Consider the following 17,686-nt stretch of genomic DNA (forward strand, 5'->3'; position numbering starts at 1 on the left):
CCTGGAGTACTTGGCAGAGCTTCTACATACAGGCCTGTCCTATTCCTCCATCAAGATACATGCATCAGCTATTTCTGCAGAATACAGCTTCAATCCCCCTGTCTTCTCACATCCTCTACTCAGGCAGTTCCTCAGAGGAATCAAGAATGTAAAACCTCCTAGGAAACCACCATTAGCAGCATGGGACTTTAACTTTGTGCTAGAAAAATTGACACTCCCTCCATTTGAACCAGCAGCAACAGCAGATCTTCAACACCTATCATGGAAAACTGCTTTCCTACTGGCAATTACTTCAGCAAGAAGGGTTTCGGAACTACAGGCCTTAATGGCAGTACAACCCTTCCTAATCTTCCATCAAGATAGTGTCCATGAGAACTAACCCTACATTTATGCCTAAGGTGGTATCCAGAGTGTCTCTAAACCAGGCAATCCACCTACCTACCTTCTTTCCCAAACCACAGAACAGGGGGGAAAGACTGCTGCATACCTTGGATGTACATAGACAGTTACGCTACTACCTGGACAGAACCAAAGGTAACAGAAAAACTGACCAGCTTTTAGTAGCCTATGCAACAGGAAGGGAAGGAAAAGCAATTTCCAAACAGACAATCTCTAAATGGATAGGAAATTGCATAAGATTCTGTTACTCCTACCATGGAAAGCAAATTCCACAGAACATAAGACCTCACTCTACAAGGGCTACAGCCACTACCACAGCTTTCTTAAGAGGAGTGGCTACCAAGGACATTATTGAGGCGGCTACTTGGACCTCCGTGCATACATTTGCCAAGCATTACAACTTACCTCTATATTCTAGATCCCGAGCAGGGTTTGCCACTGCTGTCTTGCAAGGGATCCTAACTACGCCATAATTCTTCTACCTCCTCCCCTAGTTTGGCTATGGTATTCTACCCATTTGTTATGACTGCAGATGCATCCTTGAAGGACATAGTACAGTTTTGTACCTACCATAAATGTAGATGTCCGAACAGGATAGCATCTGCAGTCAGGATTACCCACCCTCCTTCCCCTCTGTGGTACTCCTAGGGTATTTACCCTACTAATAGCTAGCTAGGGGGGATCTCTTATGGTGTATTTGTTTGTATATATGTACATACATGCTTATTTTTTGTGTTTGCCTACTATTTTTTTTGGAAACATTGGCATTTATCCAAAATTTAGTTTTCCAAGAGGGCAACTGGCATCTGGGGCAAGAAACACTGAGGAAAATGGCGTCGGCTGATGCCTTTATACCCGAAGACCAGGAGAGATGACGTCGGGTGAAGTGCGACACCAGCCGAGGCCAGACCCAGACTTTGGAATCCGGCCGACCGAAGGGCTGCCTGACGACAGGACAACCCATTTGTTATGACTGCAGATGCTATCCTGTTCGGACATCTACATTTATGGTAGGTACAAAACTGTACTTTTCTTTTGCTTTGGGCTCTCAGGGGAAACCTGTTTCAAAACAAACTATTTCTAAGTGGATTGGCCATTGTATTGCTTTTTGTTGTTCTCATCATGGTAAGGAGATTCCGGCTGGAATCAGACCTCATTCCACTAGGGCTACTGCCACTTCTACTGCTTTTTTAAGGGGGGTAGCTACTAAAGATATTTTGGAAGCAGCTACTTGGAGTTCAGTGCACACTTTTTCTAAACATTACCATCTTCCTCTTTATTCCAAATCTAGGGCTGGATTTGCCACTGCAGTCTTAGAGGGCATTTTGGCAGCTCCCAATGCTTTATGATTTTGCCAGCCTCCCTTTACCTTTGCTTTGGGATTCTACCCACAGGTTATGACTGCAGCAATGTGAGATGAAGAACATAGTACAGTTTTGTACCTACCATAAATGTAGATGTTCGAAGATCCACATTGCTGCAGTCCAATTTACCCTCCCTCCTTCCCCTCTGTAGTTTGGAGTGGTTGTTTGGTTTGGGTTGTAGATGCTATTTGTACATGGCTTTTGGAGGTTTTTCTATTTTTGGCTGTGGCCTTTCTTTTTAGGGCCTTCTGACATCTGGGGCAAGAAAAGACTGAGGATATGACGTCGGTCATGCGCTTTAATACCATGGCGCACTGACGTCAGATCTGAGCGCCCATGACCGACGCCAGCCTAATACTTTGGTATTCGGGCCGACCGAGGACAGCGGACTACCCACAGGTTATGACTGCAGCAATGTGGATCTTCGAACATCTACATTTATGGTAGGTACAAAACTGTACTTTATGCCTTAGGCAAACAAGGTCTCCCAGTTTCCAAGGTGACCTTATCTAGATGGTTGTCTCACATTATTACTTTCATTTATCAGTTAAGGAACAAAGAGTTACCTATCAAACCGAAAGGTCATTCTACTAGGGCCTTGGCCACCTCTGTAGCCTTCCAGTCTAGGTTGCCCATGGATTCTATCTGTGCAGCTGCTATGTGGGTAAATCCTCATACCTTTATTTCTCATTACAAGCTGGATAATGGTCTCCAGGAGCAGAGCTGACTTTGGTTCCACTGTTCTGAAGAGTCTGTTCCAGTGAGCCACCCAGGATATTAGGTGCTAGGGACAGTGTCCCAACCAGCAAGAACGAAGGCAAGATAGACAACTTAACAAAGACGTTATGTACCTACCATAACATTCCATGTTAGTTGTCTTCATCTTGCCTTCTTTCTTGCGTCCCACCCTCCGTCCCCCTGTCCTGTTGGACCAAGAGGAGTTATTTCACTGGCTGGGTGTTCTCTGGTTTGTTTCTTCTACTGACTTAGAGAATATGACAGGTATAGTCAACCTATTTGTTTTGGACTGGTTTTTCTCTTGCTATGTCTGGAATTAGCTATTTCAAATGAGATCTGGGTAGCTACCGCTAGGCATCATGGGATAAGGGGTAGCCTCGAGCCAGTAAACAGCTCTCGAATTACTGAAGATGGCCGAGTCGGAGCAGAGGATCAGCACCGATCCCAACCAGCAAGAAAGAAGGCGAGATGAAGACAACTAACATGGAACGTTATGGTAGGTACATAACTTCTTTTTTTAGACTGTTCAGGAGGCATCCAAAATGTTATCAGGGCCCATTAAGGCTGTGTTATTGGGTTTAGTGAGCACAGCCAGTATGTGCTTCCTAGTTATAGTTGGAGGGGTTAGGTTTGAGGGTGTTTTTTGGGCAGATAGTTGGGCTGAGAGGAGGATAAAGTTGGAACTGAATTTGTCTGCTAACAGGTTTGCTGTATTGCCTGGCTCTGTGAATGTGGCATCATTAACCACCAGTTCAATACATTGTTGTTTGCTGCCCTTGAGATTTCTGTATAAGGCATTATTGTTGTCTTTCACCTAGGGGGCTATATTAACATCAAAATTGGCTTTCTATACCTAATTAGCCATCTTAGTTGCCTATTTAGTTTGATTAGTTTTTATATTTATTGGAATTACCTTCCTGTTTTTTTGACATTTTTTTTCCTTTTCTTGTATATCCTGTTTAATTTGGGATGCCATCAGGGCAGTTTTTTTCCTGGGGCTAGTTCTAAGCTTGTGGTAGGTACAGCAGCCTCTGATGTGTGGAAGGGTCCGAATATCCCACTTGTCTGGAATACCGCAACAAAGACCATTGGGACTTCTACTGCTATGGCAAGTTCTTACACAACTGTACTTTCCATAGGATAGCAACTCTGTGCAGGTGTCAAAATTATAGCAGTAAAGCAACACTTCACATTAATATCTGGCAGAAAAAAAAAAACAGCACCACTAGACAGTAAGCTCAAAATTAGATTAGAAAGACAAATATTTTAGAAACTTGCATGTTTTGTCTTCAGTTTAAGCTTACCAGTTGGAAACAGGGAGCCTCAATACCGTGAATCATGTAAGCAGGGGAGAGATTCAGAAATGGTGCTGAAATGCCACCAATACAGTAAGTGCTATGCCAGAGGATGTATTGCTGAAAGGAAGGCAGTAAGTGATGACAAAAGGCTTTTCTTTCTTACTGCTGTAAACCACTGATTGCTCAAAGCAGTCTACAGAGCCCTGGCTCAAGAATATGTGGCAAACAGCTGAAGGGAACTTTTGAATAGGGCTTTTCGTTTAGGCTTGTAATGGTCTGCAGGCTGATTAACTAGTTCTTTTCTAGCCAGAGTTTCTCATACTTAAAATGTACTGCACTAAAAGTAAACACTGCAATGAAGCAGGAACTAATATAAGAAACAATATAAGGAAACCAAACCAAAAATTAGCTAATTTAATTGAGACATTGAAGCGCAAATAAATCAAGAATTTTACTTTTCTCACATAGCCTGTTATATGGCTAAGGCTTTTTCTGCGAGTTTTCTCTTGAAAACTGATCACTAGTTGCACACCCTTAGAGTATTACATCGAACCTGACCTGATTTGTATTCAGGAAAAAAAAAAACAAAACACTCCCATATCACATTTTAGCACCTTTACTCCTCAGTATAGCTGCGCCCGAACTTGTAGTAAAAGAACCAATTATGAGTGTCTCTTCCCCTAGTAAATCCCAGTGTACTGTCTTGTTGTAGACCGTAACTTATGTTCTTCATGTTTCACTGTTACAGTCCTGACTTGTGGGATTTCCTGCTGTGAAAGCCCTTGGCTGGCCCAGCTACCAGAGTAAAAATTTCCCTCCTCTTCCAGCTGGCGGACATCCTGACCAACATTGGTATGCTTGGGTATATAGGGAGCCAGCCGACTTCATGATATCAGTCTTTTCTTGCTGTCGGAGCTCAAAGCAGTGTTTCATTGCGTCTGTTGGTCCGCACAAGGGGGAAGTCATCTGAAAGTACACCGCTGGGCAACCGTCTTTTCTTGCTTTAACTCATGTCAGATAAGGGGTTAACAATTGTCTGCATTGTGGTAAGCAGATTCCACACCAAGGCTTACATTCACTTTGTGTCACCTGTTTTGGTCCAGATCATGACATACCCAATTGTTTTTTCTGTGCCCATTTTAGTTCTAGCACTATTAGGCATAGGGCCGAGATCTTGGCTAGGCACCTTAGTCTTGTATCTACCTCTCCGAGTCCAGTGGCATCTACTGGTCATCCCGAGGTTAAGCTTTCCAAGCGTAAGAGGGATAAAGAGAAGAAACTCTAGTTTAGGGCCCCAGATGACATCCATTCTGTCAGTCAGTCCTCCAAGGCACTTGATTGCTGGAGAAGGCGAGGCACTTTTGCAGCCCCCTTCTGCAGCTGAGGTGGTGGCACAGGTCTCTGTCGAGTCTGACATGCCATCAGGTCTCTCAGCTTCTGCACAAGGTCCAGGGCTGCTCAGCAGGCCTTGGCTTCTGATGAGCACACTTTAATTGGTGACGCTCTTTTGTGGCATCAGCTTGAACCAATTGTTCATTCTTCTAGAGAGACTGATGTCAGAATTGCAGACGTCCCTAGGTCCAAGATCAAAGCTTCCCCAAAGAAGGGTACTTCTTCAGGCCCTATGCTTAGGCCTACTAGCTCCCACACATAGGGATATCAGTAGGATTTGGTTAGGCTAGATGAAGACCTAATCTCACTGATCAAATCTAGATAACCCCCTATGGAGTCTTCTCCAAGGAAAAGGGATCCTTCCCCTGAGGTTTTTTCTGATTCTTTTGAATCTGCTGAGAATTCTGACCAGGAGTCTGTTTTTGAAGAAGGACCCTCCCTGACTTCCTTTGAGGATTCAGTTTCTGAAGAAAACCTGGGTTTTGCATTCCTTCGAGGATATTACTTATAGAGAAATTCTACATGCCATAAGGGAACATTTCCAGTGGGAAACACAGGATTGCCCTCAGTTAAAAAAGAGAATTAGGGAATTCTTTGACCTGCCAGAGCACAAGCCTCTTGCCATTCCTCCAGTTTTAGAGGCTGTAGAGGATGTTTTCTTGGATTTCTCTTTGAATTCTGATTCTCTTCCTCCAGGCCCTCAAAAACCAAACAGGTTTTTGTAGGGTACTGGGCTTCCATAAATATCTTTTCAAGAACCCTTCTGCTGACCCCAGAGGTTGTCACCCCATGACCCAAAGGAGCTAGAAGCCAGTTTCTCTAAAAATCCTTCACAAAAGATAGAGAGCAAGGCTCTTGATAGATTTGGCAAAAAAGTTTACACCTCTGCCGCCCTTGCCATGACGGCCCTTAAATGCAGATTTCATGTGATAAAATACCAGCAAATCATTTTGGATCAGATGAAGCATAATGTTACTTCCCTTGAGGACAAAAACCTTTCTAAAGAATTGTTAGACATTTGTCACTCTAGTTCTCAAGTGGATAGGCACTCTACACTGTGGCTGTGATGCTCCAGCTAGAAGACATGCATGGCTAAGGGAACAAACTCTTCCTGACCATGTCAAGTCAAACCTTCTAGATGCACCTGTGGACATGGACTTCCTCTTGGGGCCTAAAAAGATGGAAGAATGTAAATTAGGAGCTGTCATTCAATCTCTAACTGACACAAATGTTCTTGAGGCAGGGCTGACCCAGACAAACAACTGGTGTTGGAGCCATGGACTAAAACTAAATGCCAAGAAATGCATAATAGTATCCTCTGGGAAGTCATCCATCCCTGGTAACTGTCATATTGACAACACACCCCTTAAATTTGATCCAGTAGTCAAGGACTTAGGGACACCACACACCACACACATCTAGCTTTTAACCATCATCTGTCTACAGTGGTGAGGAAATCATTCTGTGTTGCGCAACTTATAAACAAAGGTATGCCATCGGGGCGGCCATGGTGGTGCAGCAGTTAGCGTTGTCGCCTCACAGCAAGAGGTTCTCCGGTTCGATTCTCGGCTGGAGTGCCTTCTGTTTGGAGTCTGCATGTCATCCCTGTGGTCGCGTGGGTTTCCTCCGGGTGCTCAGGTTTCCTCCCACATCCCAAAGACATGCAGTAGGTGGATTGGACACACTAAATTGGCCCTAGGTGTGAGTGTGTGCATGTGTATGCCTTCTGTGGAAGGTTGGGCACTGGGCTGGCAACTCGACACCGTAAAACTCCACTGCCAATCATGAGCGGACAGATGATCCGCTGTGGCGACCCTTAACCGGGAAAAGCCGAAAGAAGATGATGATGCCATCGAAGTCCAAGGAAGTCATTGTTGCACTGTATTCTGCATTCATCAGACCTATCACTGAGTACAGTGCCCCTTTGGTATTTACCTAACCAGGCATATCCAACAACTGGAATGTCCAAAGAGATTACACACTAAAAGAAACATGTCCTATGCAGACCGCCACAAGACCCTATCCATGTATTCTGTCTCCTACAGGTTTTTGATGGGAGATTTATGCCTGGCATGCAGGGCACTGCCTGACCCCACTCTGATGGACCTCCTGCAAATCCACAAAACAAACAGCACCAGAACTACCTATTCTAAAGATGTAAACCTTGCTTGTGATATAAATAGGACCTGCTGGAGAGAGAGATGTATCCCAGAGACTACCTTGTCTGTGGAACAAACTCTCCATCCATGTGAAGCAGAGTTCCTCCCCAACACAATTCAAGTGCAACTTGAACAGTTTGATGAGAAACTGGAAATTCACCCCTGGTTTGGCACCTATGTCTCTAATGGACACTGGCAACCTGTAAATGGTTCATCTCCCAGGCCCATGCTTACACCTGTCAAGGGTATCAGAACTTGTCAGAGATTTTGGATGCATGGCTAGGCTTAAAAAGGCCCTTGTGGTCGCTAGCCTAATAAACACCTAAGAACCTATAAGATGAAGCTAAACCTATGTAGACTGTGAAAGACTTCCTTCAAGTTCAGCCACCTAGGTTTAGTAAGAACTATCCCACTAAACATTGGCCCCTTTGAAAATATGCAGAGGAAACCCCAAAGGGAAAGGACACAAAGGCAACAGCTATTACAAAGACCCAGGCAGTGGTCCTCAGAAACCTGCAGGCAAGGGAGTTCTAGACCAACGGGTTCCTGGCAGAGAGCAACAGTAACTCATCCACCCCACTGTCCTTGCATCATTCCCCCCACCGACACACACACACATAGACACACACACACACACCTGTCTGAGTTCAAAGAAAATTGGTCCCTCAGCACTTCAGACAGGTGAGTTCTAAGCATTATTTCAAATGGTTGCAAACTCACTTTCAAAGAGCCACTAAAGTACTCCGGCTACTCAGATATTCCGCCAAACCAAAGAACACAGGCCCTTCCTCAAATTCAGAATTTGTGCTCCCAGGGTTCAGTAAAATCAGTTCCAGAACAACGAAAGGGAAAGGGGTTCTATTCCAAGTTGTTTCTAGTCCCCAGAAAAGAAGGCTGTTAGCATCCTATTTTAGACCTGTCTATCCTCAGATCAGTTCCTGCTGGTTCCTAAATTCAAAATATTAACTCTTTAAAGACTTTACCCATGATAGTTCCGCAGGCCTTAATGGTCACCCTGGATCTATAAGATGCCTACTTGCACATTGCTATAGAGGAGTCACACAGAAGCTTTCTACACCGCAGGCCAGGTACCAGTCACTTTGAGTTTTCTGCTCTGCCTTTTGGCTTGTCTACCACTCCCAGGGTTTTCACAAAGTGCTTATACACAGTATCACGTTTTGCAGGACCAGAGGGGCCCAAATCTACCTCTACGTGGATGATTGTTCAGTACAAGTCACAAGTCTGTCAAAACTTCTCAGGGAATCTGGTGTTTACAAGAACCCCCTGACGTCACTGGGTTTTACCATAAATTTACACAAATCCAAGACAGAACTGTCCACCTGTTTTGGACTAAACCCTTCAAAAGGCCATCCTACCCCCAGACAAGGTCTCCGTCCTGACTGACTACTTCAGAATGATCATGCAGAGACAATGCCTCTCAGCCAGCGAATTCCTGAGTGCATTAGGCTACATGACATCTTGTATCTTCATGGTTCCTGTGGCCAGGCTGCACATGAGGAAGCTCCAACGGTACATCAAAAATGTGTGGTGCCAACACACACAATTCCTGGCAACTGAGGTACAGCTGATTCCTTATCTCAAGGAGGATTTTGCATGGTGGTCACAGGCTTGTGCTCAGAACCAGGGCCTTACTTTCAGACTCACACCCCAGAAGCAAACACTCACCACAGATGCCTCAGAGACAACCTTGGAGGCTCATTTCAAACATTTCCAATCTCAAGGGAAGTGGGAAGTTCAGTTCAGAGACAAACACATAAATGGAAAGAGCTTATGGAGGTGCAAAAAGGCCTGGTAGCTTCCAGATAAAAATGGAAATCAGGGGTCCTGGTAGTCAAAACAGACAACACCACAGTCATATGGTACATAAACAAGCAGGTGAGGCACCCACTCCTACCATGTATGTCTAGCAGTGCAGGTTTTGGAGACCGCTCACTCTGTGGGGTTGCACTTCCTGGCACAATACCTTCCAAGTCCTCAAAATACTCTAGCAGCTCACCTCAGCAGAAACTTGATGGATCCCCACAAATGGCAACTGCACTGGGAAACATTTCTCAGCATAGTCCAGGAATGAGGAGTTTCACAGATAGACTCTTCGCTACCAAGGAAAATGCTCAGCTGAAAAGATTCTGTTCCAGGAACAAACTGCTCACAGAAAGGGATACAGATGCTTTCTCTTTCCTTTGGACTTACCTCTTCATTTATGCATTCCCACCCTTACCTCTACTTACTCTGGTGCTTCTAAAAGTAAGGGAAGAGGGCTCAAGGGCAATCCTGATAGCCCCAGACTTGCCCAGGCAGCACTGGTATCCTCTGCTACTCAACTAACCAATGAGAATCCATGTCAGTTACCCCATACAGTGGACCTTCTGACTCAGGACAAGGGAAAGATTGTGCATCCCAGCTTGCAGACACTCAAACTCTCAGCCTGGATAATCTCACAGCATCCAGGACCGAGCCTGCCCTAAGCAAGCAAGTTCAAGACATCCTTAGAGGCTAGAAGGCCTAGTACTAAGAAATCTTACTCGGCTAAGTAGAAAGGATTTTCCATCTGGTGTCACCAGCAAGGCCACCATTCTTTGGATGTGCATGGGCCAGCTCCATTACTGTCTTGGCAGAACTAAAACTGACAAAATTAGGCCAACTCTTTGTGGCCTTTGTCACTGGTTCTGAAGGGAAACCAGTTTTCAAACAGACTGTTTTCAAATGGATCTCACTGTATCTCATTTTGTTACAGCTATCATGGCAAAAAGCCACCTGAGGTTGTCAGGACTTACTCTGATAGGGCTACGGCTACCTCTACTACCTTTCTGAAGGGAGTCTCTACTAAGGACATTCTGGAAGCTGCTACCCAGTCATCTGTGCATCCCTTCACCAAACGCTACCACGTATCAGCGTTTTCCAGGTCCAGAGCAGGATTCGCCACTGCTATTCTGCAGGGCATCCTCTCCTTTCCCTAATCTTTCCACCCTCCTTTCAGCTTTGGAAATCGTCCCACAAGTCAGGACTGCAGCAGTGAAACAAGAAGAACATAGTACCATTGTGTATACTTAACATAAATGTAGATGTTCAAGTGTATTCACTGTTGCAGTCTTCTTTCCCTCCCTCCTTCCCCTTTAGTCTACAAGGATAGCCTACTTCAAGCTTCTTCTCAAGCCAAGGGAAACCACTGTTTTTTGCCCCTACCCTTGTGTAGGTTCTCTGCCTTTGGTCCTTGATTTTACTGCCCATTTTGAGGACCCCTACATTCTAGGGGGAAAGAAAAAAAACTGATATGATGGCAGCTGGCTCCTTATGTACCCAAGCATACTGACATTGGTCAGAATGTCCGCCAGCCGAGCGAGGAGGGATATTTTTACTCTTTTTTTTTTTTTTGGGCAGGCCAAGGGCTTTCATGGCAGGAAATCCCACAAGTCAGGACTGCAACAGTGAATACACACTCTTAACATCTACATTTATCGTAACTGTACACAACTATACTTTTTGTATTTAAGGGTAATTGTCTTCCTTTGATGTGGACTTGGGTTATTGATGTCAGGGTTAATGGGAAATCCATTGCTTTAGAAGTAGTTTGGAGTTAGAAGTGTAACTGGATGAAAACAAAATGTCTTTTTAATGCTTTGCATAATGATGGCAATAAACCTAAACTGTTAGGAAAGAAACTCAGAAGTAGGAAAAATAGAAGGAAGGGTTGTCTGGAGTTTGCTAACTGATAATAAAGATTTAAGCTGGCTGAATGCTTGTATTTGGTAAATGTAGGTGTAACTGAGATTAATAGCAGTTTTATTGTATGACTCTTGTTTTTGCTCAAACATTTTTCTTTTGTACAGGAAGAGGATGAAACTGACACAGGTACAATGGTTCGGACCACTGGAAGTGATTCGAGCACAATACGAGCTGCTAGCACGATTAGTGAAGGATCTCGTACAATGATTGAACATGAATCCACATTAGAGTCGCAGATGGGTACTATGGTAATAAATAATGAGGACGAAGAGGAGGAAGAGGGAGAAGGCACCATGAAAAGTAAGATTTTAAGTTGCATAGTTTATCGAAAATGTTAGCAGCTATCTAGTAGCAGTAAATTGAGTGGACTGTAGTGGTTTATGTAAAGTGATGCCCAGCAGCCTGCTAAGTATGCTTCTGAGTTCTTGAATTAGTTTGCTTAAGGAATATTGACTTACTCTGAGGGCTCTTCTACCAGATTTATTTTGTGTAGATAGTGCACTGACTTTCATCAAGACCTTTTAGATTGATTTTTGAATAGTTCCATTACATTCAGACCAAATCTTTGCTAACTTTTTAAATGTATTATTTATTGACATTTGATTACTGGGACAGTCTTACTGGGTAGATGCCTAATTTCAGTGGATGCCCGGGGAGAAAAACTCTAAAGTATTGCTAAAACATTTTAAAAACAGTAATTTTACAGTCTTCAAAATGAATGCAAAATATCCATAGTTTATATAATTATAACGAATTAGACATGTGAAAACACAGGGTGCTGGTGGAAGTTGGGCTACTGTTGGCTGAAGGAGAAGAAGAGGGGGAAGGCATGCCCGAAGGCAGGAGGAGAGGAGGAAAGTTAGTGTGGAAGTGAGGGTAAGAACTTTGAATGTTGGCAGTATGGCTAGTAAAGGGAGAGAGCTAGCTGATGTGATGGAGAGAAGGAAGGTTGATATACAGTGGATATAAAAAGTGTACACACCCCTGTTAAAATGCCAGGTTTTTGGGATATAAAAAAAAATGAGACCACTATAAATCATTTCAAAACTTTTCCCACCTTTAATGTGACCTATAACCTGTACAATTCAATTGAAAAACAAATCTGTTAGGGGAAAAAATATAAAATAAAAATCATACAATAAGCTGGTTGCATAAGTGTGCACACTCTTAAACTAATACTTTGTTGAAGCACCTTTTGATTTAATTACAGCATTCAGTCTTCTTGGGTAGGAGTCTGTCAGCATGGCACATCTTGACTTTGCAATATTTACCCACTCTTCCTTGCAAAAGCACTCCAAATTTGTCAGATTGTAAGGGCATCTCTTGTGCACAGCCCTCTTCAGGTCACCTCACAGATTTTCTGTTGGATTTAGGTCTGGGCTCTGGCTGGGCCATTCCAAACTTTATTTTTTTTCTGGTGAAGCCATTCTTTTGTTGATTTGGATGTATGCTTGCAGTCATTATCGTGTTGAGAGGTGAAATTCCTTTTCATCTTCAGCTTTCTAGCAGACGCCTGAATGTTTTGGGCCAAAAGTGACTGATATTTGGAACTGTTCATAATTCCCTCCACCTTGACTAAAGCCCCAGTTCCATCTGAAGAAAAGCAACCCCAAAGCATGATATTGCCACCACCATACTTCACTGTGGGGATAGTGTTCTTTTGGTGATGCGAAGTGTTGTTTTTGCGCCAAATGTACCTGTTTTTGGAATTGTGGCCAAAAAAGTTCTACCTTGGTCTCATCAGACCATAACACATTTTTCCAAATATTTTGGGAGACTTGATGTATTGTTTTGCAAATTTTAGCCAGGCCTGGATGTTTTTCTGTGTAAGAAAAGGCTTCCTTCTTGCAACTCTACCCCATAGTCCAGACATATGGAGAATATCGGAGATTGTTGTCACGTAGTACACAGCCGGTACTTGTCAGAAATTCCTGTAGCTACTTCAGCGGTGCTGTAGGTCTCTTGGCAGCCTCCCTGACCAGTTTTTGTCTTGTCTTTTCATCAATTTTGGAGGGGTGTCCAGTTCTTAACGTCACTGTTGTCCCATATTTTCTCCACTTTTTGATGACTGTGTTCCATGGTATATCCAGTACTGTGGAAAATTTTTTCTACCCTTCTGACCGATACCTTTCAACAATGAGATCCCTTTAATGCTTTCTAAGCTGTCTGCGAATCATGGCTTTTGCTGTAGAAGGCAACTGAGTAAATGTCAGTAAAACTTTACTAGGACAGCTGAACTTTATTTGGGATTAATCGGAGTCTCTCTGATGGCAGGTGTGTACCCAAGAAGACTGAATGCTGTAATTAAATCAAAAGGTGCTTCAACAAAGTAGTAGTTTAAGGGTGTGCACACTTATGCAACCAGCTTATTGTATGTTTTTTATTTGTTATATTTTTTCCCCTAACAGATTTGTTTTTCAATTGAATTGTACAGGTTATAGGTCACATTAAAGGTGGGAAAAGGTTTGAAATGATTTGTTGTGGTCTCGTTTTGTTATACCACAAAAACTTGACATTTTAACAGGGTTGTGTACACTTTTTGTATCCACTGTATTGTGCATGCAAGAGACCAGATGGAAGGGGAGTAAGACCAAGTGCATCAGAGGTGGGTTCAAATTTTTCTGCCATGGTGTGGATGGGAGGAGAAATTGGGTAGGGGTTATCCTAAAGGAACAGTATGTCAAGAGTATTTGGGAGGTGGAGTGTTGGACAGAGTGATGTTTATGAAGCTGGAAATTGATGGTGTAATGATGAATGTTACTGCATATGCTTCTCAAGTTGGGTGGACGATGGATGAGAGAGAAACATTTTGGAGTGAGTCAGATGAAGTGGTGGAGAGTGTACCTAAGAGTGAGAGAGTGGTGATTGGAATGGATTTCATTGGGCATGTTGCTGAAGGGAACAGAGGGGATGAGGCAGTGATGGGTAGGTAGGGTGTTAAGGAGAGGAATGCAGAAGGTCAGATGCTAGTGGATTTTGCGAAAAGGATGGATATGGCTGTGGAAAATGCATATATTTAAGAAGAGGGAGGAGCAAAGGGTGATGTACAAGAGTGGAGGAAGATTCACAAAGGTGGATTATATCCTGTGCAGGTGGGCCAGTCTGAAGGAGATTGGAGACTGCAAAGTGGTGACAGGGGAAGGTGTAGTTAGGTAGCATAGGATGGTGGTCTGTAGGATGACGGCGATCAAAAAGAAGAGGAGAATAGAGAGGGCAGTGCCATGAATCAAATGGTGAAGTTGAAAAAGGATAACTGTAAGGTGGAGTTCAGGGAAGAGTTAAGACAGGCACTGGGTGGCAGTGAAGAGCTACCAGATAGCTAGGCTGCCACAGCAGAGGTGGTAAAGGGAGACATCTAGAAAGGTGCTTGGTGTGACATCTGAACAGAGGATGGAGGGCAAGGAGACCTGGTGGTGGAATGAGGACGTACAGGCAAGTATACAGAGGAAGAGGTTGGCGAAAAACTGGGATTGTCAGAGAGATGAAGAAAGTAGACAGGAGTACAAGGAGATGAGACGTATGGTGAAGAGAGTTGGCGAAGACTAAGGATAAGGCGTATGGCGAGTTGTATGAAAGGTTGGACACTAAAGAGGGAGAAAAGGACCTGTACTGATTGGCTAGACAGAGGGACCAAGCTGGGAAAGATGTGCAGCAGGTTAGGTTGATAAAGGATAATGAGGGAAATGTAATCACAAGTGAGGAGAATGTGTTGAGCAGATGGAAAGAGTACTTTGAGGGGCTGATGAATGAAGAGAATGAGGGGCTAGTGAATGAAGAGAATGAGAGAGAAGGTTGGATGATGTGGATATAGTGAATCAGGAAGTGCATCATATCAGCAAGGAGGAAGTAAGGACAGCTATGAAAAGGATGAAGAATGGAAAGGCTGTTGGTCCAGATGACATACCTGTGGAAGCATGGAGGTGTTTAGGAAGGATGGCAGTAGAGTTTTTAAACAGATTGTTTAACAGAATCTTGGAAAGTGAAAGGATGCCTGAAGAATAGAGCAGTGTTTTGGTACCGATTTTTAAGAATAAGGGTGATGTGCAGAGCTGTAGTAACTACCGAGGGATACAATTGATCAGCCACAGCATGAAGTTATGGGAAAGGGTAGTGTAAGCTAGGTTAAGAAGGGAGGTGATGATTAGAAAGCAGCAGTGTGGTTTCATGCCAGGAAAGAGCATTACAGATGTGGTGTTTTCTCTGAGGGTGTTTATGGAGAAGTATAGAGAAGGTCAGGAAGGAACTGCATTGTGTCTTTGCAGACTTAGAGAAAGCATATGACAGGGTGTCTAGAGAGGAGTTGTGGGATTGTATGAGGAAGTCGGGAGTGGCAAAGAAGTATGTAAGAGTGGTACAGGATATGTACAAGGGGGCAATGTGACAGTGGTGAGGTCTGCGGTAGGAGTGATAGATACGTTCAAGGTGGAGGTGGGATTGCATCAAGGCTCAGCTCTGAGCCTTTTCTTATTTGCAACGGTGATGGACAGATTGACAAAGATCATCAGACAGGAGTCCCCATGGACTATGATGTTTGCGGATGACATTGTGATTTGTAGCGAGAGTAGGGAACAGGTAGAGGAGACCCTGGAGAGGTGGAGATATGCTCTAGAGAGGAGAGGAATGAAGATCAGCTGGGCTAAGACAGAATGTGTGTGTGAATGAGAGAGAGGACAGAGGAATGGTGAGGCTACAGGGAGTAGAGTTGGCAAAGGTGGATGAGTTTAAATACTTGGATCAACAGTTCAGAGTAATAGTGAGTGTGGAAGAGAGGTGAAGAAGATAATGCAGGCAAGGTGGAGTGGGTGAAGAAGTGTCAGGAGTGATTCATGACAGATGGGTACCAGTAAGAGTGAAAGGGAAGGTCTGCAACATGGTAGTGAGACCAGCTATGTTATATGGGTTGGAGATGGTGGCACTGACGAAGACAGGAGTCAGAGCTGGAAGTGGCAGAGCTAAAGATGTTAAGATTTGCATTGGGTGTGGCGAGGATGGATAGGATTAGAAATGAGTATATTAGAGGGTCAGGTCAGGTTGGACGGTTTAGAGAGAAAGCCAGAGCCGGGGAAATTGTGTTGGTTTTGGACATGTGCTAAGGAGGGATGCTAAGTATATTGGGAGAAGGATGCTAATGATGGAGATGCCAGATAAGAGTAAAGAGGGAGGGCCCAAGGTAAGGTTTATGGATGTGGTGAGAGAGGACATGCAGGTTGTTGGTGTGACAGAGCAAGATGCAGAGGACAGGAAGAAATGGAAACAGATGATAATCTGTGGTAACCCCTAACAGGAGCAGCTGAAAGAAAAAGACACAATGTGAAAACATTGGTTAAGAATAGATCCAATCTCTGACAATTATAGAACAGATGCTAGTTATCTACTGAATGTACTATGTTCTTCATCTATAACTGTTTGTAATATTTTAATTGCTAGGATTCTTCATCTGTAACTATGTCTGTACTATTTTAATTTGTGGAGCTTTTCTCCCCGGGCCTCTGCTGAAAATGGACCTGCGTCCAGTCGGACATTCCAGGTCAACAAATGTAAATAAATAAATAAAATAATAATTTAGAGAAATTGTAGCCAGTTTATAGAGAAATTAAAGCTTACATAGTATAATGCAAATGGAATTGCAATGAAAAGGGAGAGGCAAAACAGGTTTATGGCATATTTAGAAAGTGTGTTAGGGGAAGTGAGTGAAGAAGGGGAGAGTAAGGAGGTGTAAGGTATGACAGGTACTTCTTCACATTTGGGGACATCATTTATCCTAGGGTTGAGCAAGAACAGAGTGCGATTTTGGTTAGGAATTCTTTCAGAATTGTTTTAAAGGACTGGGGGAGGGGGAGGGTATTGATTTGATGAACACAGGTAAGGAGTTCCAGACTTTAGCAACATGGTAGAAGTACAGATCGTGCCCAAACAGATTTGATAGGCTTGTGGACAGACCAGAGTTTTTCCTCATTGGATAGTAATGACTAACTGGGAAAGTTGTTGTGTAGAGTGATATTTAGTGCCAGACAAGCAGATGGATGCTGGATAATTGTAGAGGTGGTAAGAAGCTGTTGATATGTCAATTGATGGAGTAGTTCTAACCAATTTATGCTTTTTGATGCTATGCAGAGGAGGGTTCTGAAAGGGGTATTTGCTACAAATGTAGCCACTTATAGCAGTGTTCAGGTTTTTATTTTTGTGATGCCTGGCGGTTAGCAAGGATGGAAGTGTCATAAAGTTGTGAGGGGTGGAGGGGTAGGTATTGGTAAGTGTAGTTTTAGATGCATTGGTAAGAAAGCTTTTGGCTCTGTAAAGCATCCCTAGTTTTTGGTGATATTTTTTTATGCAGTTTTGCATATGCAGGTCAAATTTAAGATTGTCATCCACTATCATCCCTAATAATTTGCTGTGAGAAGTGACTTCAATCGTTCTATTATGAGATTAAAATTTTGTTTTTTCATGAGAGGGGGATTCGGGGAAGAAAAATATTATTTGGTAGGGTTGTATATGAGCTGTGAATTGCAAAGCCATATTTCAGTGTGTTAAAGCTTTCCAAGTATTTTTTTGAGATGGTCCAGGTTGTCAGATGTGGTATGAATATGGAGTC

General features: G+C 43.4%; 1 protein-coding gene across 1 annotated transcript in view; it reads left to right on the forward strand.

The window, feature by feature from the left end:
* Positions 1–17,686, forward strand: part of STK4 (serine/threonine kinase 4) — a 1,752,947-nt gene that overhangs the window by 929,297 nt on the left and 805,964 nt on the right. Inside the window, exon 7 of the mRNA XM_044088990.1 lies at positions 11,199–11,394. Coding sequence (XP_043944925.1) covers positions 11,199–11,394 — 196 coding nt within the window. The remainder of the gene's footprint in view (positions 1–11,198; positions 11,395–17,686) is intronic.

This window comes from Protopterus annectens, chromosome 12.part0, assembly GCF_019279795.1.
Source record: "Protopterus annectens isolate FY-2018-M chromosome 12.part0, PAN1.0, whole genome shotgun sequence".
Taxonomy (NCBI): domain Eukaryota; kingdom Metazoa; phylum Chordata; order Ceratodontiformes; family Protopteridae; genus Protopterus; species Protopterus annectens.